Source organism: Schistocerca nitens, chromosome 3 (assembly GCF_023898315.1).
Source record: "Schistocerca nitens isolate TAMUIC-IGC-003100 chromosome 3, iqSchNite1.1, whole genome shotgun sequence".
NCBI classification, from domain to species: domain Eukaryota; kingdom Metazoa; phylum Arthropoda; class Insecta; order Orthoptera; family Acrididae; genus Schistocerca; species Schistocerca nitens.
This window is the reverse complement of record NC_064616.1, coordinates 84,456,342-84,479,498: the sequence shown is the minus strand read 5'-3', so window position 1 is coordinate 84,479,498 and position 23,157 is coordinate 84,456,342. Positions and strand designations below refer to the sequence as shown.

General features: G+C 42.1%; 1 protein-coding gene and 1 long non-coding RNA gene across 2 annotated transcripts in view; one reads left to right on the top strand and one right to left on the bottom strand.

Annotated features, from left to right (window-relative positions):
• The window catches only part of LOC126248052 (uncharacterized), a 76,525-nt gene that overhangs the window by 52,315 nt on the left and 1,053 nt on the right, over nt 1-23,157 (top strand). The gene's annotated exons all lie outside the window — the stretch shown is intronic.
• Nucleotides 3,070-23,157, bottom strand: part of LOC126248050 (PIN2/TERF1-interacting telomerase inhibitor 1) — a 99,974-nt gene continuing 79,886 nt past the window's right edge. Inside the window, exon 4 of the mRNA XM_049948684.1 lies at nt 3,070-4,511. Coding sequence (XP_049804641.1) covers nt 3,341-4,511 — 1,171 coding nt within the window. The 3' untranslated portion in view covers nt 3,070-3,340. The remainder of the gene's footprint in view (nt 4,512-23,157) is intronic.

Here is a 23,157-nt window from a genome sequence, read left to right as displayed (position 1 = left end):
ATGAATCTTGTTGCACACAGTTTCCAACTTCTGGTCAAGTTTACATCCCAAGAGGGAAGGATGATGGGGGTTCAGTGGTGATTTGGATAGCCATATCACAGTATTCCATGGGTTACTCTGCAAGATCACATTATTACAGAGGATTCTGTGACCACTTTAGGTGATCGGGTCCATCTCGTGACAGAATGTTTGTTCCCCAATAGTGATGCTGTGTTCCGAGACAACAGATCAGATTGTCTAGGACTGGTTTTGTGATCACGAGGATGATTTGACTGACCACCACAGTCACCAGATCTCAATATTACTGAGCCTTTTTGGTCTACTTTGGAGATCACTATCTACCTCAATCATTGTTACTGGAACTTGTCACTATTTTGCAGGAAGAATGGTGTAAGATTCCCTTGAAAACCATACAGGATCGGTATTTATCCATCCCGTGACGGCTGGAGGCTGTTTTGAATGACGACAGGTTTCCTACACTATATTAGGCATAGTAACGTGCTGTGTTTTTGTTGTTTCTACATTTTTGGCCAACACCTGTATGCACTGTAAATATGTAGTATAGCATGTGTAAATGCGAGAGATCTTGCCAGGTTACATAAATAAATGATTATTAACAGCACAAACTGCATGGGAGGAACCACAGCGTATTGTCAAAATGGAATGGAATGGACTTCTTTGAAAAACGAACTTTTGTGAGAGCAATTCAGCAATATAAATATGCCTAACTGGCTGTGAAGTTGCATGTTAAAATACAATCTCAAGAAATTTTCCAAAACACATTTTATCAGTATGTAAAATGATTGCGCCAACCTATATGGAATGGCAGTTAATATTTGCAAACATCAAATTCTTTCCCTTATTATTCTTACCTACTCTCAAATGAAATACAATCTTTCTACCCGAATGTGCCATCGGAAACTGGAAGAATAGCTGTTCTCGTTAACAGAATCTTCCGACAGTTCTTGGTAGAACAACATTATAATAAATTAAAAGCACCAGTTTGCTTTTGTTCTACAATATTTCTTTCTTTGACAGTGTGGTGGTAATGCAATGAAAAAGTAAAAAATTGGACTGTAAATAAACAACAATGGAGTAGACAGGAAGCCCTTTAACACAAAATAGGAACAGTATGCCTCCATAACAGTTTCTATTGATAAACAAAACTAATAAAATAAAATTAGTACTAGACAAGGCTACATCACGAGGTATGAAACTTGGAGAGAGATACACAAACCAATTAAAAGAAGAAACAATTATCAATGTAACTACAGCTTCTGTTTCGTACCTCCTGCTGTAGCCTTGTCTAGTACTGTCAAACGGGGTGATTTTGGACACCGGGGCGAATTCGGACAGTATGGCTTATTTGCTCTTTGCCACTGCATGGAAACAAAGAGTTACTTATTTTAACGTCTGTGCGCCAGTTATTTTAAGCACAAGATTGCATTTATCGCTTTCCACAACTTTTATTTTGCGTCAATTGTTTCCCTAGGTGAATAACTGATGAACAGTCTCAGTGTTAAAAATCCATGCATTATCGCAAAGTGGAAACTTTCTATTGATGCGCCGAGCGGGAAGTTATTGTAACCGTAATTGTCAATGTGCTCAGTAGCTAACAGCATTGAGACAATTTCTGTACAAATTTGTCGAGTTTCTTGTGCAATGTTATAAAATAACGACGGTTTTTGTAAAACTGTGTACTGTGTGGAGTGATTTTGGACAGTGCCAAGAACTTATAAGGAGGAGGAGAGGTGCTACAGTACGGTGTAATTATGACCCAAAACTTTTAGATAAAGCTGTTCGTGATATTCAGAGTTGTAAATTATCGTACAGAAAAGCGTGAGATTTTTATGGTATACCTAAATCAACCCTACAAAATAAAGTGCAGAAAACACATTCGGGGGGAGGGGGGGGGGGGGGGGCAGCCAGAGCTAAATAAAGAAGATGAAGAAGAAGAAATGTTGAAGCAAGGTATCTTGAGGGCTGCACATTGGGGATTTCCCTTCACTAAATTGGATATTAGATATTTAGTTAAAGGCTACCTTGAAAAATCTGGCCGAAAAGAGGAAAAATTTCGTACTAATTTGCCAGTAGAAGAATGGGTGCATTTATTCCTCACACAACAGTCAGAAGATCTTTCTGTTTGCTAAGGCGAAAATATTAAATGAGCTCATGCAGAACTTATCTATAACATATAAAAGCCATTATATCATTCCATATCACTTATTCGTAGCAAAGGGCTACCTTAAAATGTGTAAAATGTCACCAAAATCAAATAAAAAGCATGCAGAATTTTTAAAAAAGTCAGTAACTGTCCAAATTCACCCTCGAAATCACCCCAATCCAAGGGGTGACTTCAGACACTATTTAACTGCCTCAGATAAATATACCTACACATACACGTTCTGGTTCTGGGATATTTTATTCTTTACACATATACCCTACCACTTCCATAATAATCAATTTAATCTAACAATATACACGAAAGTTACAATCAAAATAACGACAAAACCGTCCGAAATCACCCTGTTTGACGGTACTAATTTCATTTTATTAGTTTTGTTTATTAACAGAAAATGTTATGTAGGCATGCTGTTCCTATCTTGTCTTTAAGGCTTCCCTGTCTACTCCACTGTTATTTATTTACTGTTAAATTTTTTACTTTTTCATTGCATTACCACCACACTGTCAAAGATGTTACTTATTGTAGGTTTCTGCTTCAGTTTAAACATGTTACTTCTCTTCCAATGTTGTTTGCAAACATTGAAACTTCTTTGGTGACAATACTCAGTAAATGTCTGAAGATGGCCTTGTAGGCCGAAAACTGGTTAACACAAAAGTAATATCGTAGATCAAAAGCAAACTTGTGCTTTTCAATTATTAATAGCTGTTCTATTCACAGAGACAACTTCTCAATTTACGTATGGTACATTTTCTGTCATCACTGGCCTTTGGAGACTTAACATGATCAAAACCTACTCCTTACATTATAGTTGGTATTTGTTAATTCTAATGCACTTCAGCCAGTCTAACCTATGTATTGTGCAAACCCATAACAAACAACACATATTTTATGTGTAAAATATACACTTTTATTACAATGCAAAAGATATAGTTCAGAATTTACATAAAATTTAAAATACAATATCCAGGTTGATCAGTGTGTCACATTTCACTGTTTGTCAACCAGCAAACTGAGATCATGAGTGTATCACCACTTGCAAACAGGAACCAAGAGTTTTAGTATTTAGGTAGACTATTTAGTTTACTCTGACACTTGTTGCAATATATTTTATTTTATTTTTTTTTTTATTTTTTTTTTTTTTTTATTAGCATGTTTTCAGGCTACACTCAAACTCCCATATCCCGAGATTCTATCCAAATTAGAACCTTTGAAACCAAAATCCATGCTTTTACTGTGATGTTTCTTAATGGGCTTTCTAGGCTTCAAAGCACTCTTGATGTCATACTGATGGGGCTCTTCTTTGTAAGAAGGAATTGATTCACTGAAGAAACCTATTGATCTCTGAAAATTATTGACCCCAGCTCTGTTGTCTGGAGATGATGGACTGACAATCTCAGATGTAATGTTCTCCACTACATCTGATTCATTAAGAGACTGTGAACACATTTTCTTTTTCTTTCTTTTCTTCATTTCAGGGGGCCCTTTATGTCCTTCAGAAATCTGAGTTTTATGTGGCTTACCCACTTTTTTTACCTTGATCTTAGAGCCTCTAGTGTCAGCTTCACTAACCATATTGGCATTTTCAGGATCTTTGTTTCCAATTTCTTCAGCATCTGACGTAACTTCCATAAGTTCTTCTATCAATATTTTACTGCCTTCTTTGTCACTCTCGTGTTCTACCATTGGTTCGTTTTTCTTGTCATGCTTCTTTTTCTTTTTTTTCTTGTCCTCCTCATTTTTATCCATTTCCTCACCCTCATGGGCCACAGTATCACATTCACTCACTCCAATTTGTGAGCTTGAAATCATGGTCGCTGTAAAGACTTGTTGGTTGTTTTGTGAATCTTTTGCATGTTTCCTCTTTCTTTTAAACCTGATCTTTTCTAAAGATTCTGACGAAGAATGACTGGCAGAATTACCTTCCATTTCACTTTTACACTCCTGAACTATATCCATACCTGTAACAGAATTTTCATTCACATTTGAAATTTCTTTCAAAATATCGTTCTGCTTCTCTTGCTCATCTTTATCCTCATGCCTGTAAGACCCAGGTTCACCTTTTACCCTATGCTTGGGCAAATGTGAGGATAAACAGTCATCAATAGTTTTTTCTTCACATACATTTAAACTCTGCCCAACTGTATGTTCAGCAGAAATCACGCCATCCTCTGAATCAGCTTTGGAGATGTTTATTGTATTAGTGTGGTATGAATACTGTATCTCAGATGATTTACTGTTAACAGAACTGTACTTCTTTCCAAATATACAAGCCAGGTCATTAGCACTATATCGACTGACATCCTTTCCCCTTGTAAACTTCTGGTAACTGCAAAGAAAAGAAACAGACTCTAAGTAATAGCTTCACATACAGAAATTTATCATTTAACAATCAAACTTCATTTACAAACAATACCATAACATGCTTAATTGTTCCAATACTTTCCAATTACATGTTTTTACTCTATTCAGTGTTAATTGTTGCACGATGGAAAACTTGGTCACAGTAGGCCCTGTGCCACAAGTGACAGATGACATTATTAAACATTACCAACGAAACACACTTAAAAAGCAAAACTTGTAGAAGACCAAGAAAAAATATAAGGAGAGAAAGGGATGTAACACCCTAGTCTATAGAATTATAAAAGCCTAAAATGAAAAATTTCTCCAAGTTGCATATCATCCTGTAAACCAGAATAATGAAAAAGATAGACTCTTGCATTACAAGTTAATTCCAAAGATAGTTAAAAATCAGATGTGACTTACGCATATCAGACTCTACTTAAGGTTCTGTAGCCGAGCTACTGTATCACAAATGGTAGTTTTCTATATCAGCATACATTTCAATGATAACAAAATTATCATAGGGTATACAGTGAAATTGTTGCCTTTTTTTCTGCTTAACACCAAACACAAGTTACGTCTGAAGCAACAACACACGTAATAACTGAGTACGTAGGTTACAGATTAGCTGTGCATCATTATCAAATATATTACAGTCAGTGCATAACTCAGTGGAAGTGGAGAGGTCTTGTCAGTGTTCACCTGGACTGATTTAGGGATGCCACGGAAAGTCTAAATCAATACAGTTGCATAGTGGTTTAACCTCCACTGCAGAGAAATATGAGATTAGTTTATGTATCATATTCTCATAATAAAAAAGGTCTTAAAAAACAGAACCAATGTCAAACAAATCATCAACAAATCAGCTTATACTAGCATAGAGGTGTACTGTTTATTTTAACCCTTTTGCAGGCACATTTTTTGTAGCGACTCAGTGAAAATAATTAAATAAATAAATAAATAAATTCATTTCTTGGATAATTTTATTTTTGTGATTTAGGACAAAAAACTATGGTGGCATGTTTATCCCCCACAGCTCTTTTGTGAGCTGTTATTTTGGTGATAAATGTAACAATTTCCCACTGCAGAAATGAAGCAATCTTTTTTGACTTCACAAGTGACAACAGTAGTGAGCTCATGACAATCAGAAACTGACTGTTGTAGAAGTTTTTATACACACGATACAGCGTATTATTACAAGATGTCAGGCACATTCAGAGGAGGTAAGACATTCCCAAAGGCCTTGAAAAACCATTAAATTGGTGGTAAGTATGCTTCCCAAGATCCACAAAAGACACACAAATTTTGTGGCAGGTATATCTTACAAGCCTCTTGGAGAAACTATTTTGATGGTAACCATATTTCCCAAGGGCCTTTAAAACAACGTTGTTTGGTGGGATTTATAATTCCCACAGCCATAAGAGCTGTATATAGTAACAAACAGAAACTACAACTGGTGCAGCAGATTACTGCTAGTTGCCAGGAGTGTGCAGAAGTGATACGACATATTGTCATAAATGCAGTAAAGAAATACAGTTAGTAGTAAGTATAACCCCCAGGGTCCACGAAAGGATTAAGAAGTTGTGGTGTCAAATGCAGCAGTGTTAGTTGTATTAGATGTCAGAACTGTGTATCAACCATTATAGGCAATGGTACATTGAGATGAGACTATCATTCTGTACTGCATCACATGATAAAAGTCATAGTGTTCAGTAACAAATATATTTATCATTCCTGTGAACCTGGATTGTTTCCAAGTTAAATATTTCAGACTGTTCACTTTTTAATAAAGTGATCTAATATTTTGAGTTTGTTGTTGTATCCTCCAGAAATAGAGCAAGGTTTGCTAGGAACAACTACAGTAGCCTCTGCTCTGGCAGATGCCACAGTTTGAGTATTCTCATAATAGGTTGTTGTTGTTGTTGAGGTCTTTAATCCAAAAACTGGTTTGATGCAGCTCTCCATGCTACTATACCCTGTACAAGACTCTTCATCTCCAAGTAACTACTGCAACCTACATCCCTCTGAATCTGCGTACTGTATTTATCTCTCGGTCTCCCTCTATGATTTTCACCCCACACACTTCCCTCCAGTACTAAATTGGTGATCCCTTGATGCCTCACAATGTGTCCTACCAATCGATCCCTTCTTTTGGTTAGGTTGAACAACAAATTTCTCCTCTCTCAAATTCTATTCAGTACCTCCTCATTAGTTACGTGATCTGCCCATCTAATCTTCAGCATTTTTCTGTAGCACCACATTTCAAAATTTTCTATTCTCTTCTTGTCTAAGCTGTTTATCATCCATGTTTCACGTCCATACATGGCTGCACTCCATAAATACTTTCAAGAAGGACTTACCGACTGTTAAATCTATACTTGATGCTAACAAATTTCTCTTCTTCAGAAATGCTTTTCTTGCCACTGCCAGTCTAAATTTTATATCCTCCTTACTTCAACCACCAACAGTTATTTTGCTTCCCAAATAGTGTCTGATTTCCTAATCTAATTCTCTCAGGATCACCTGATTTAATTTGACTACATTCCATTATCCTTGTTTTGCTTTTGCTGATGTTCATCTTATATCTTCTTTTCAAGATACTGTCCATTCCATTCAACTGTTCTTCCAAGTCCTGTGATGTCTCTGACAAAATTGCAATGTCATCAGCAAACCTCAAAGTATTTATGTCTTCTCCCTGGACTTCAACTCCTATTCCAAATTTTTCTTCTGTTTCCTTTACTGCTTGCTCAATGTACACACTGAATAATATCAGGGATAGGCTACAACCCTGTCTCACTCCTGTCTCAACCACTGCTTCCCATTAGTGCTCCTCGACTCTTACAACTGCAATCTGGTTTCTGAACAAATTTTAAATAACCTTTTGCTCCCTATATTTTACCCCTGCCACCTTTTGAATTTGAAAGAGAGTATTACAGTCAACATTGTCCAAAGCTTTCTCTAAGTCTACAAATGCTATAAACATTAGGTTTGCCTTTCCTTCACCTATCTTCTATCAGAAGTTGTAGGGTCAGTATTGCCTTGCATGTTCCTATATTTCTCCAGAATCCAAACTGATATTCTCCAAGGTCGGCTTCTACGAGCTTTTCCATTCTTCTGTAAAGGCTTCGTGTTAGTATTTAGCAGCCATGACTTACTAAACTGATGATATGGTAATTTTCACACCTGTCAGCACCTGCTTTCTTTGGAATTATTATATTCTTCTTGAAGTCTGAGGGTATTTTGCCTGTCACATAAATCTTGCTCACAAGATGGAAGAGTTTTGTCATGGCTGGCTCTCCCAAGTAGCTCTAACGGAATGTCATCTACTCCCAGGGCCTTGTTTTGACTCAAGTCTTTCAGTGATTTGTCAAATTCTTCACTCACTATCATCTGCCTTCTCATCTTCCTCTACGTCCTCTTCCATTTCGATAATATTGCCCTTGTATCGATCCTTTATATACTCCTTCCACCTTTCTTCTGAGTGAAATGCACTGACCTAAAATGTTATCACTATTGCTATTTATACCATACTGCAATCTTCAACATAATTTATTATTTTTGAAGAATCATGTCCCTTTGGTGATAATGGAAAACACAAGAGTATAATATAAACAAAAGGTGAAAAGTTCTTGGCCTGGTGCAGAGGTGGGATTCGTTTCAAACATTCCCCCACCCTCACAGTGTAGAGTAACACAAGCATGTGTCAACTTGAGCTGCAGAACAGTTTTGTTCGTGCAGCTTTTTTAAACAGTCATGTGGCATGTGTTTGCTTCAAACAACTAAACTGGAACGCTATGTTGGCAAAGTTCTTAGTATCAGCAATGGAAATTCAGTCAAATCTAATGACAATCTACATCCTACATCTACATCCTAGTTGTCAACAGTTGTGAAATCACAGATGAAAATATTAATACTGTGCTGAACATGGTAGTGGACAATTAGCAGTTAATGGTGTTTGAAAGAGCTCACACCATAGGTATATATGAACAAGACGTATTTCATATTTTATATGAAAAATTAATTATGGGAAAATGTTATGCAAAATTGGTTCCACTTTTGTTCACTGATGGTCAAAAGCAAATGTGAAGACTAATTTCTCAACAGTGTTTGAGACCATTTAAAAGAAATCTGACTGGTTTTGTACATTCATTTGTTACTGTGCACGAGACATGAATCAACGCATGATAACAGAAAGGAAACAGCAATCAAAGCAGTGGGTGTAAACTAGTCACTCTGCATTATGAAAGGCAATTGCCAGCATTTTCTGGGAGGTGAAAGGGATTTTTCTTATTACAAAATTGTTGAGGCTTTCGTGGCCACTTGTTGACAAACTGCCTATTGGCTTCTGTCTCGGGTTCTTCGGCCGACGTTCATCTAATGATTTTTCTGACGTTTCGCCAGCACGAGTGGCTGGCATTGTCAAAGCTTCACCCTCCATTGCCGGTGGTGAACTGGAGCCGAGCTCGCGGGCGCAGGCTATATGTACCTGGCGCGCCAACGTCCGAGGGCTTCTCTGCGGTCATTTCCGGTGCTGTTCTCCTCTTGCTACCTGCGACAGTCGTTCGCTGCAGTACGGGAAGCCAGGATCCGTTGACCTTAAGGCTTTCCTCTTTCTTGTTCAAACTGTTCGCGTGTTTTTGTATTTCTACAGCTTCTCTGAACAAGCGCATGTGATAGTGCTTCTCTACAGCCAGAACTTCCGTGTCGGCGAATTTTATTACATGGACGGTCTCATTCAGTGCGTGCTCTGCCACGGCCGATTTCTCCACCTGCCCCAACCTGCAATGTCGCTTATGCTCTTTGATCCTGGTGTTAATGGATCGTCCAGTCATTCCGACATAAACTTTTCCGCATGTGCATGGTATGCGGTATATTCCCGACATTGCAAGTGGGTCTCTTTTCTCCTTCGCCGATCTAAGACACTCTTTGATCTTCCTTGTCGGTTTGAAAATCGTCTTTATGCCATGTTTGCGCAATATACGGCCGATTCTGTCCGTCACTCTGGGAATGTATGGCAGAAAGGCCGTACCCGACAATTCTTTTTCCGGTTCCTTACTTCGCCGACGGTTGGGCTCTGTTACACTTCTAATATAATTTGTGGAGTAACCATTGCTCCTCAGGACAGTTTCCAGGTGTTGCATTTCTCGTTTGAGGTGTTGCGGCTCACATATTCGTCCTGCTCTCGTTACGAGCGTACTAATCATGCCTCTTTTCTGGCTCGGGTGGTGGTTTGACAGTTTGTGCAGGTATCGGTCCGTGTGAGTCGGTTTTCGATACACGCTGTGTCCCAGATCTTCGCCGTCCCTTGTGACCAGAACATCTAGAAATGGCAGTTTCTTGTCCTTTTCTACTTCCATGGTAAATGTTATGTTGGCATGGAGGCTGTTCAAGTGTCTTAGGAAGTCACTGAGCTGTTCTTCACCATGGCTCCACACCACGAAAGTATCATCGACGTACCTGTACCACACCTTAGGTTTGCAAGTCGCCGAGTCCAGTGCCTGTGCTTCGAATTGTTCCATGAAGAAGTTGGCCACCACTGGACTGAGAGGACTACCCATGGCGACGCCTTCCAGCTGTTCGTAGAAATCGCCATTCCACGTGAAATAGCTCGTGGTGAGACATGCATGGAAGAGCTTTCTGATGTCTAGCGGAAAAATGGAACCGATGTGCTCCAGAGCGTCACTGAGTGGCACTTTCGTAAATAACGAAACAACATCAAAGCTGACCAGGATGTCGTTTGGTGCAAGTTTCAGTTTCTTCAGCTTCTCAATGAAATGTCCTGAGTCCTTAATGTATGTGTCGGTCTTCCACACGTGTGGCTGGAGCAGAGAGGCCAAGTGTTTTGCCAGTTTATATGTCGGTGATCCAGGAGCGCTAACGATCGGTCTCAGTGGAACGTTGTTCTTATGGATCTTGGGTAATCCATACAGCCGAGGTGGTAGGGCTTCTGTGTTGCGCAGGTTTCTCTGTATGTCCGCCGGCAGAGAAGACGCCTTGATTAATCGATTCGTATTCCGTGTGATACGTTGCGTCGGATACAGAGAAACCTGCGCAACACAGAAGCCCTACCACCTCGGCTGTATGGATTACCCAAGATCCATAAGAACAACGTTCCACTGAGACCGATCGTTAGCGCTCCTGGATCACCGACATATAAACTGGCAAAACACTTGGCCTCTCTGCTCCAGCCACACGTGTGGAAGACCGACACATACATTAAGGACTCAGGACATTTCATTGAGAAGCTGAAGAAACTGAAACTTGCACCAAACGACATCCTGGTCAGCTTTGATGTTGTTTCGTTATTTACGAAAGTGCCACTCAGTGACGCTCTGGAGCACATCGGTTCCATTTTTCCGCTAGACATCAGAAAGCTCTTCCATGCATGTCTCACCACGAGCTATTTCACGTGGAATGGCGATTTCTACGAACAGCTGGAAGGCGTCGCCATGGGTAGTCCTCTCAGTCCAGTGGTGGCCAACTTCTTCATGGAACAATTCGAAGCACAGGCACTGGACTCGGCGACTTGCAAACCTAAGGTGTGGTACAGGTACGTCGATGATACTTTCGTGGTGTGGAGCCATGGTGAAGAACAGCTCAGTGACTTCCTAAGACACTTGAACAGCCTCCATGCCAACATAACATTTACCATGGAAGTAGAAAAGGACAAGAAACTGCCATTTCTAGATGTTCTGGTCACAAGGGACGGCGAAGATCTGGGACACAGCGTGTATCGAAAACCGACTCACACGGACCGATACCTGCACAAACTGTCAAACCACCACCCGAGCCAGAAAAGAGGCATGATTAGTACGCTCGTAACGAGAGCAGGACGAATATGTGAGCCGCAACACCTCAAACGAGAAATGCAACACCTGGAAACTGTCCTGAGGAGCAATGGTTACTCCACAAATTATATTAGAAGTGTAACAGAGCCCAACCGTCGGCGAAGTAAGGAACCGGAAAAAGAATTGTCGGGTACGGCCTTTCTGCCATACATTCCCAGAGTGACGGACAGAATTGGCCGTATATTGCGCAAACATGGCATAAAGACGATTTTCAAACCGACAAGGAAGACCAAAGAGTGTTTTAGATCGGCGAAGGAGAAAAGATACCCACTTGCAATGTCGGGAATATACCGCATACCATGCACATGCGGAAAAGTTTATGTCGGAATGACTGGACGATCCATTAACACCAGGATCAAAGAGCATAAGCGACATTGCAGGTTGGGGCAGGTGGAGAAATCGGCCGTGGCAGAGCACGCACTGAATGAGACCGACCATGTAATAAAATTCGCCGACACGGAAGTTCTGGCTGTAGAGAAGCACTATCACACGCGCTTGTTCAGACAAGCTGTAGAAATACAAAAACACGCGAACAGTTTGAACAAGAAAGAGGAAAGCCTTAAGGTCAACGGATCCTGGCTTCCCGTACTGCAGCGAACGACCGTCGCAGGTAGCAAGAGGAGAACAGCACCGGAAATGACCGCGGAGAAGCCCTCGGACGTTGGCGCACCAGGTACATATAGCCTGCGCCCGCGAGCTCGGCTCCAGTTCACCACCGGCAATGGAGGGTGAAGCTTTGACAATGCCAGCCACTCGTGCTGGCGAAACGTCAGAAAAATCATTAGATGAACGTCGGCCGAAGAACCCGAGACAGAAGCCAATAGGCAATTTTTCTTATTGATTACCTTGCAATAAATGGTGAATACTAAGGCATCCATTTATCAGGACAGTGTATCTGCCCCAAAAGATGCTGTGTAAATGGTAAAGCAGATTTAAAATATTGATTGTTGGAACATCCACTCCATTCACCAGACAGACATCACTTCTCTTTCAGTTATTTCTAAATCTACAGAAATTTGCGTCTGGAAAACATTGAGGCAAACGAAGAGATAATGGTAGCCATAGACTGGTAATTGCTAGACCTTCCAGAACTGCATTGCAGGGATGACTGAAATGCACTGACCTAAAATGTTATTAGTAAAACAAATAAATAAAATAGAGAGGCATTTTAATAACAAAAATAGTCTTTCATTGCCATGCTGCTAACTTTTCACCTTGCCTTCATATTTTGTCCAAACTAATTATACTAACACGGTAATAATAATACCAACTGGTTACATATGAGAATCGAGCAAGCTCGATAACGGAGCATTTTGTAGCAACCTGAGTGTCATGAAAGTCAGTTTCAAAGAGCTGGAAACTGAATCCATAAAAATGTATGTGATTGGAAATGTCAGATCTTACAATGGAACCTCTAAAGATCCTGCATATAGTCTTCATGACAAAATCTTGAAGAATGAAATTACAATGAAATCTAGACCATTAGCTGCTTACAGGTGTTGATAAATATCAATGGGGACAGTTGAAAATGGGAGCCGTGACTGGGACTCAAACCCAGGATCTCCTACTTACATGGCAGACACACTAATCAACTGAGCCATCGAGGACACAGAGGACAGTGAAACTGCAGGGACTTATCTCTGGCACGCTTCCTGTGAGACCCACACTTTCAACTTATTGCCCCTACCCACTATACTCATTACTCGTGGCAGTCAGTCTACCGAGTCCCGTAAGAGTTTGAGCAATGTGAGTGCATCCATACTGAAGGAGGTCATTGGCTGGTAAACCTTATCTATATGAAGATGGTATCTGTTCTTTCGGACATGTCCAAAAGAACAAATACCATTGGCGATCTTGCAGCTCTCGAACAATGAAATTACAATGAAATCCAGACCATTAGCTGCTTACAGGCGTTGATAAATATCGATGCACTCACATTGCTCAAACTCTTACGGGAATTGGTAGATTGACTGCCACGAGTTATGAGTATTGTGGGCAGGGGCACTATAAATGTAGTGTGTGGACAGTAAGTTGGAAGTGTCGGTCTCACGGAGGAGCATGCCAGAGATAAGTCCCTGCAGTCGCACTATCCTGTGTGTCCTCGATGGCTTAGTCGGATAGTACGCCTGCCGTGTTAGCAGGAGACCCTGGGTTCGAGTCCCGATCGAAGCACACATTTTCAACTGTCCCCGTTGGTATTTACCAATGCCTGTAAGCAGCTGATGGTCTGGATTTCATTATAATTTTATTTTTCAAGAGCTGCAAGATCACCAATGCTATCTGTGGTTTTGGACATGTCCAAAAGAACAAATACCATCTTCATATAATATCTTAAAGAGGTTGCATCAGAATTCCAGCATGCATTTGCCAATTAACACTGGCAACACTTTATTCTTAAACATCAACAAAGATGTAACCGTGCCTTTTTCACTCTTATTGTTTCTCCTGTCTGTGGTCTCTAAAGTGATTCAGATTTACCACCCAACCGGAGTATCAATAGGGAGAACACGTCAGAGATACTTGGGCTACATACTTTGGCCACAGCTTGCTCCCTTGCAAAGTGCTGCTGCAGCCACAAGCATGTCATGGAGAGTTAGCCACTGATGTGAGTATGCCTGTAAATACTACAGTCCGGCTCTTGCTACTTCGTCTCTCGCTAGTCTTTGAAGTCTTTAATAATGTGCTACTGAACAGTAGTTTTGATCTTGCCTCACGTTTGTAACTTGGATTGCTCCCTGGACTTTTGCACATGCTTAAGGTGCCTTTGTTAGGCTCTGGACTTGTTTTTGGTTATCCTTTCGCTTTGTGGGTTCCGCTGTCATTGAGCTCAAGAATCACCTGTTTGTTCTGCAGGTCTCTGCTTTACCACTAGCGCAATGATCATAAACTGTGTTCTACCTACGCTGAGTAGGATAGAAAAGTGGCAACAAGTGCTTTCCCACTGTGCAACTATCATAGTGACAGTTATGGCAACAGCAGTTGCAGCTGCAGCAGCAACTACATCTGTGGCAACGGCAGCAACAACAGCTCGAAAAACAGTGGGAGCAGCAGCATGAATAATGGTGGGAATTCCAATAACAGCAGCAAAAATAGCTATTGAGACTACTGCAAAAGCAACAACAGTCTGCAACTGGAATTTCCTGGCTTCCCCCTGTGCAGTTTGCTTGCTTCAACGTGGCACATAAGATCTGGGAAGTCTATTTATGTGGTTTTGTTCTTCACTGCAAGGCAGGTCAAGTGAATGACCCATAATGTGGGACTGCACATTGTCTTCTAGTTATAAGATGTATTAAGTAGTGCAAAAACTATGCCCATTCTCAAACACCATTAGAAGGAGCTTTTCTGATATTTGTGGTTTGCTGGCTAACTACTATGGTCACCAAACCCATGCAGTTGCAGCTAGGCTTAAAATTAATCAGTGCGTTAAGCAACGTCTGCAAACATTCACAGCATGGGCTGCTAACTTGCAAGGCTTTGCACACAAGTGTAAAATTTCCTGAAAACCTTGTTTTAAACTCTGATGTTCTTATCTGACAGAGAAATTAGATTTGACTGATGGAGAAATTAGAGTGAAATTTTATCCCACCTCAAGTGATGAGTTAATGACTGCCAAAGCTCACAAAGAAACTGTATCAGTGTAAACTATGTTTTACGATTCCTCTGGTGTCGACATTGTTAGTAGTATTAGTTGCCGTTGTGCCCTACGATCAACTGATAACTTACAATCCACATCATCATGTGACTCACTGAGCACCCGTTCGTCCTGTAACATGGGATTCAGTAGTTAGCGATCCACCTCCCTTAAATCATCAGTAGACACACAAAAACAGAAGCACTCAGTTCACTATCACTGCGCCCCAAAGTGACTGGAGGCTCAGCAACGATTTCTCCCTATTGTTGCCAAAGTTTCCCAGGAAAGTTCATGCCAGATTGTGGCTCACAGCATAAATGGTGTCACTGCCATTTCTGTGACTTCACCTGTTTTGCATGCCACAAAGTGGGGCAACTAGTGAGTGTCTGCCTCATCCGACATGTGTCAACAACATTGGCTACAAGCGCCTGCATGCTATCTTGCCAGTGCCTGCAGTAGCAGCAGCTGGGATGTAGAGGCTCATGTTGCCACTGGACATTAATGGAGTGACCGCAGACTTCCAGATGGACACAGGTGCAGCCACATCTCTGATTAATGAGGACACATACAAACACATTGGCTCCCCACAGCTGAGGCCCCTCAGCACAGAGTGGTGACTTATGATGGCCAGTCAGTACTGTTATGGGATCAGATCAAAGTCCAATCTAAGTATAGAAATTAGTCCAGCAACTAATCCCGCTAGTAGTCAACTCTTGGACGAAAACTATCATTTTTGGCTTATATGGCTCTGAGCAGTATGGGACTTAACATCTATGGTCATCAGTCCCCTAGAACTTAGAACTACTTAAACCTAACTAACCTAAGGACATCACACAACACCCAGTCATCACAAGGCAGAGAAAATCCCTGACCCTGCCGGGAATCGAACCCGGGAACCCGGGCGCGGGAAGCGAGAATGCTACTGCACGACTTGGCTTACATCCTTTTGCACTTTTTGGGTTTCAAATTCAGGTCCAGGTGAATTTCATTTCAACTGCAATACCATTCACAGAACTTCATATGTCATGTGTATAATTTAAGGAACTGTTTGAATCTACATTAAGTTGTGTAACAGGGTTCCAGGCTCATGTATCCTTAAAGCAATCGGCAATACCTATGTTTTGTAGAGCTTGTTCAGTGCCTTTTCCCATGCGTGAACAAGTTAAAACAGAACTAGATATGTTGCCAAGTATGGGAGTTATATCAGCAGTATTGTCTAGACAGTGGGTCACTTAAGAAACCAAATGGATTACTCAGAATTTCTGGTGATTGTAAGTCCACCATTAATACTCAACCAAATTTCTATCCGTATCCAATTCCTAGGCTGGAGGAATTATTGGCAAAATTGTCTGAAGGGTCATTAATTTTCAAAGGTAGATCTCACTGAGAAAGCAGTTTCTAGATATTAACAAATCATTTGTCATATGTCCATGTGTCACTATAACAGGTTGCCATTTGGGGTCACAAGCACTCCTATGTTCCACAGGTACCTCGAGTAAATCCTCCAAAGTATTCTCAACAGTAATAACTATATAGATGACTTGCTAATTACCAGGGACAGGTGGGAAAAGCACCTGTGCAACATACTGATGTTGCTCGAGTGGCTCAAAGCCAGTAGTCTGCACTGTTGTCTCGACAAATGTAGTTTCTTTGATCTGAGTGTCAAGCACATGGGACAACCCCTAACAACTCCAGTCAGACCTCAGCAAAGTAAATTATAACAAAAGATTCTCACAACGCTTTCAAGCAACTCAAAAAGCACCCTTGTTTAGCTGTGTCCATCTGGGCAAACTCTTGCCACTGTTGTGTCAGGTTATGACATTGGTGCAGTTCTATCCCACGAATAAGCAGACAGCACAGAACAGTCCATTGTTTCTGTCTCTAAAACATTAAATGTGACACAGACGAATTATTTTCAAATTGAGGAAGAGGCACTGGCCATCATACATGACGAAAAGAAGTTTTAAGTCTATTTATATGGCACTAAGTTTCACCTAATAACTGATCACAAGCCTCTCATTTCATTATATAGCCCCAATTCAAAACTTTCTAACAAGATAGCACAGCAGCTGCAATGGTGGCCATTATTCGTTATTATCTATACCTATGAGATCCATTATCAGCCCACCACACAGCACTCCAATATAGACGCACTTCCCCCTTGCTGTGTGGCAATGTAACTGACAGTTGTCAGTGTTCTCTTTAACTTTCTCTCTGTCACATGGATGGCTACCATCACCATCACCATCACAGCAGCTACAATCCATGCCCTATCCATCATCTTTGCAATAGAGGGGCACCTTCAATCGTGGTTTCCAACACTGGCCCTCAGTTCACAGTGTCTGCATTCCAGGGCTTTTGTCAATGCAATGGGATCAAGCACCTGACTGCCGCTTTCCATTCTGCATCCAATTTGTAATCCCAGCAGATGGTCAGGACCTTCAAAACACAAAATGATGAGGACAGCTGACTCCAAGAAAGCATTCAACAGCTTCCTCACCACTTACCAATCCACTCCTGTAACTGACAAAATTTTACATGGGCAAAGACCCTGCAGCCTCATTGACCTGCTGTGCCCACCGCCCATGCACCGTGCCGTACCACCGTGTGGGCTCCCAACCCTGGGCTCGTATTTCCAGCCAGAACCCCGGGTATTCCTAATGTGTCATTGTTGGCAATAGGGGGTGTCACTGGAATCAGCTTCATCCACAATGTGACATACCCCATTCCCTTTCCACTCAATTGCCGACTGAACATGACCTCCGCAACCATGCCAGGGGCAGGACTGCCACCAGCCTATCTGCTACCGCTATAATATCCACCCTCATGTTATGTGCGACAGATTCAACAATGACTAGTCACGAGAGAGCCACTTCCAGCTCCCACCACCACTGCTACCGGCTTCCTCACCACATCATCGACGGAGGTCGAGTGCTTTCGGACTGAGGTGCCTGTGGAGGCAAAACCATCGTTCCCATCTCCATCGCAGCTGGTACCCACTCCCCTGCAGGCTGGACTAAGCTGTGTCCTGGAACCCACCGATCGCCAGGACTCCCACAGACAGTACCGCCGTCTTCTGACCCAACTGATCAACATTGTGGAACTACCGTGGGAGCCGCCGGCATTGATTTATCATGTCTCCCACCCATCTCCCCCTCCTTGATGGTGTCAGCACATGCTGGGCCATTTCTGGCTACCCAGGCATCGACCTCCGTCTGTGCGAATGCACACAGGTTGCCTGAACTCTTACGGGAATCGTCACCTCAGTTAGTGCGAGTAATGAGTGGATGGGCAAATATCTATTAGGAACATTACGAATGTAGATCGTGGACAGTTGGGAATGTGGGTCTCGTGGGAAGTGTGCAAGGGATAAATCCCTGCAGTCACACTATTCATCTGTATCCTTGGTGGCTCAGATGGATAGAGCGTCTGCCATGTAAGCAGGAGATCCCGGATTTGAGTCCCGGTCGGGGCACACAATTTCAGCTGTCCCCATTGAGGTATATGAACAACACCTGTCGGCAGCTGAGGGTTTCAATTAATCATCATTCACTACTCGTTGTTTCTGCTTAGTCACCTACATGTTTGGTAGTGGACGATAACTTGTGCGTACACCTTCTCTTCGACGTGAAACCACACTGGCGGTATGCAACATCAAACGGTGCACACGCATCAGTCTCTCTACCAACAGATGGTGCTACCATACCAACAGTTACGTGGTGCCACCTAACGTGTAAGGCAAAAGTAGACAGACTGACCAGGTTTCATTTGAATGAACCTCATACATACATGGATTACAATTATTTCTTTTCCCCTTACAGCTAAAGGTATTGCTCAAGCACACTCTATTCAGAAGCATTTTGCTATTCACTTTTTTTTTTTTGTTTTTAAATAATTATTACATCATCTCCTAGGAAAAAATACATACCAGAGTATCATACCTGATGATGTAGGACTACACATTTGACAACTTTCTGGTGTACCTTCAGTAATGACGCGTGACTGTGTGTCTATACAGCTCACAGGCCTGCCTATAGAAGTCACCTGGGTCCCTGGCACACACTGGTGAGCTGCCAGAGAAACAGTATTATTTAAATGATCACAAACGAGTGCTTGGTCTATTCTGTAACCTGTATTACTGTTGTCCACTCAACATGTCCAATGCTATGCACAACACGTACTTCATTGTATCTTACGTACTGCTCTATAAAGAACTTTGTTCCATAAATCTTGTCTGTTCTTGCTACAGCAAACTTGGCAACGAGTGATGGTTACGCTTTCTCCACCTGTCGGTGTCAGTGCTAAGTCACGTGACAATAATCTCAATGGAAGGAATACTCTAACATATCACTGCCCAATAACAAGCTTTCGTGGAACAGCAGTAGGCTCTCACCACCGCTCTCAATCAAATGGCACCTGCTTGTTCATAGCAGGTCACTCACCCATCGACGTACCCATTGCCCTTTCTGGCATATTACAAATTGGCTGAAGACTGAACTCCTACGAGACACGGTTACACTGACATTTCCAGGTTTTTCACGTGGGAGATGCAAACCCGTGTAGGGATTCTTTCTTTCCTGGCTTTTGTCGTGCCTTTATCAGTTGTTGTGCCAACTTGTGCCTTCGCAACAACCACCAGCTTATCATTCGATGAAATGTGCAAGCTTCTCTGAACTTATTACTGTGACAGAATGCATGTCATTGAAACGTGTGTAGAATTTTACTATTGTCAGAAATGTTCAAACAAATCTTACAAAGCCTAGGCTTCAGAATTATGTGGGTTGAACTATCTTTGTGAATTTGTCACTAGTACCCATCACGAATCCTATGCCGATCACACGGTTTGTGACGTCATTATTCGCCTGCCCCCAGAAGGGAAGTCTGCGAAAAAGCACTTCAATGTGAAAATCCGACACTTACAGGTGTGCCCAATATACCTTATTGTGATCAGGTTGTTGCACGGGGGGAAGGTACTGGAAGTTGCTCAGTCGACCATTGTTAGGCATGCTGCAAGTGTTTAGGGTAACAGGGAATCCATTGTAGAAGTACAAACTTCAACTCAGCATCACATGGGGCATCAGTTATGGCCACAGCAGCAAGAGGCCACATCACAACAGTGGCTGCATACCCTCCCCCCCTCCCCCTTCCGTCTTGCCCATACAGCTTCATCCGACATGAGCATGCTGTGTGACCTAAGTGTTGGGCTGTTTGCAACTGTTGAAAGAAAGGCCACATTGCATCGGTGTGTAACTCCTCTTAAAACATGGCAGACACATTAGTACCAATGGACATACATTGTATCTCTACAATGACTGTCTTCCCAAACAAATTGTTTATTAACTTGTGTGTTGGCACACAAATACACAGACGGGTCATTCAGACCCATTGCTTATGCTTCTAAGACTTAAACTCCCACTCAGCAGCAGTATTCTCAGACTGAAAAGGAGGCTTTAGCGATTGTGTTTGCGCTCAAGAAATTTCAAGTCTTCTTGTATGGTTCTAAATTCCATTTAGATAGGATCCAAAAGCCCTCGATTGCTCTTTTTAACCCTTCAGCTCCTGTGGCAGACAAGGCCGCGCATCATTTGCAGCAGTGGGCTCTCTTCCTCTCCTGTTATTATCGGGCCCATTACGGTGCAACATGTCGACGCCAATGCCTTACCTCACCTGCCAATCGGACCAAAACTGTTGTGTGATCTTGATGAGTTGCTTTGTTTCTATTTAGATATTGACAACCAGAATGTGGTCAATGGTTTTCCCATCACCAGTGCCACAATAGCATCGGGTGTCACTGTGGATCCTGTACTTAGTCAGGTCCTCTCTTTTGTGCAGCACAGTTGTCCAGAAAACCCCCACGCCACGCCTCGGATCGATGTATAATTACTTCTCCGTCCAGCACCGCCTTTCTGTGTTTGATGGGTTTCTTTTGTTAGCTACGGAGGATGCTCCTCCCGAGGTTGTGATTCCCGCCTCCCTACACCACGATTTACTGTGGCTTCTGCTTGTCAGTCATTGGGGGACCTCTCACACCAAAGCTGTGGCCCACTGGCATGCGTATTGGCTGTACATAGATGGGGACATTACACAGCTTTTTGCTGCTTGCACTCACTGTGTTCACAGTGTTGCCACAAGTTTCCCCAAGTGAAATCCCTGATTTCCAGACAACTTTTCGCATTTTTCTCTGACAAATTTTGAGATGTAACAGGTAAGTAAAGACATAAGTTGACAAAAAACATGCAAGGTCTTCTGTATTTCTGTGAGCAAAAATCTTACTAACATCAACATGTTTTGTAATGAACTGTTTTTAGATGGAGAAAGCAATCCAAATGATATGTGTGTTTCATTACGACCACTGTTGTTATTTTATTTCAATAGCACAAAATATGCATTTCCTTGGAGTCGCAAGACAAATTTAAAATGTCTTCACTGATTTCAGAAATAACCTCAGAAAAAAGTAGGCCTCTTGAAAGAAGTGTATAAGGCACGAAAGAGTTGTGTAAACGAACACCATAGGTGACCACCAATAAAATGTTGGTTCTACTGTGTTTCTTATTGTCAATTATTACCCACTGTGTTATGTCTATTATTTTAAAGGTGCTGTGTAATTTTTCTTTCGAGAAATATATGAGTATGTAGCATATAAACTGCCAGCGACTGCCACAGTTTGCTGCTTCTTATCATCCATATTTTCTAATATGTAAACTACTTTCGAAGTGCCAAAATCTATTTCTATAAATAGAATGTCTATAAAACACCGCACTGTACAATGTACTTGTGGTGAGACAGTCACAATTCCTGAAATCCATCAACTGTGGTCTCTGGCCTGCTGGGGAGCACATCGGACCAGGGTCCATTGATGATAAGCCACGAAAATCTGCAACATTATGCCATACACAAACAGACCCGGCCTGCGGGCAGATCGGTGAGACTAGGTCTGACGGGCAGGGCCTGCATTAGTGGGAAACGATGGGCTACAGATTAGCAGAGATGGCCTGCGGTTTTGCCCTGTCGCAGGAATCCACTCGTGCAGCCAGCTATTCACATGTCACACATGCCAGGTTGATGAAATGAGACTGTGGTGGTCAATACGTGCAACAGATAACTTGCGCAAATACTCTGACAATTAGTACTGATGAGGACAGGTAGCATCTCACTGTAAATATGATTGCTGAGCTACAGACAGGCATGCAGAAAAGACAATTACATTCTCACAACTAAATTTTCGGCCATAGCCTTTGCCAGAAAATGAGAGCACACACATTCAGTCAGTCAGACACAACTCGTGCATACATGACCACTGACTCCACCCACTGTATAAACAGTCTCTGAGAATCTGATCCAAACGAGCCTCTCATCAGCAACTGCTAGGCTAGCAGCAAGAAATGGTGGCAACACGCACTGCAAGCTGAGGGGAGTGGTAGGAAAGGGAGAAGCAGTAAGAATGGGGGTGTAGGGAGGTGGTGCACGTTCTCAGCTGCGCCCAGCCAGCGACAATGCGTGACATCTCAGTAAACAAACCATTTCATCTACTGAGACAAAAATGAGATTTTTCCAGTGTGGTTTTTTTTTCCAAATTTACCTGATATGTTTGAAATTCCCTGATTTCCAGAACTTGGGGCAACCTTGGTTCAGGTACAGGCGGCCCCACAGGTATCTTTTTTCCCCTTCTGACACCGTAGTATCCGTGAGCACAGTGTGTACATATCGAATCTGTTGGGCCCTTCCTAAATCACCTGTGGCTCAATGTAGTGAACGCCTATTCCTTACCTACATGGAGTGTTGTCTGTCCACGTCCGTGGAGACCTCTATTTCAACCCTGTCCCAGATTTTTGCACTTGAGTGAATTCCGTATACCATGGTTACTGATAACAGTCCCCAGTATGTTTCTCAACAATTTGCATCTTTTTGTCAGGCTAGCAGAGTTCGCCATCTCACAGATCCGCCGTTTCATCCTCGATCTAATAGTGACGCCGAACTCACGGTTTGGACATTTAAAACTCAGGTGCAGAAGTATGTATCCGGCAGGTCTTCCCAAGTTGCTTTAGACCGTTCTTCGGGTTTGTACAGTTTCACTGCGGTGGGGAACAAGAGCCGAGCAGTGCTGCTACACGGATGCCAATCATGAACCCTCCCCCACCTGCTGCATCTGACAC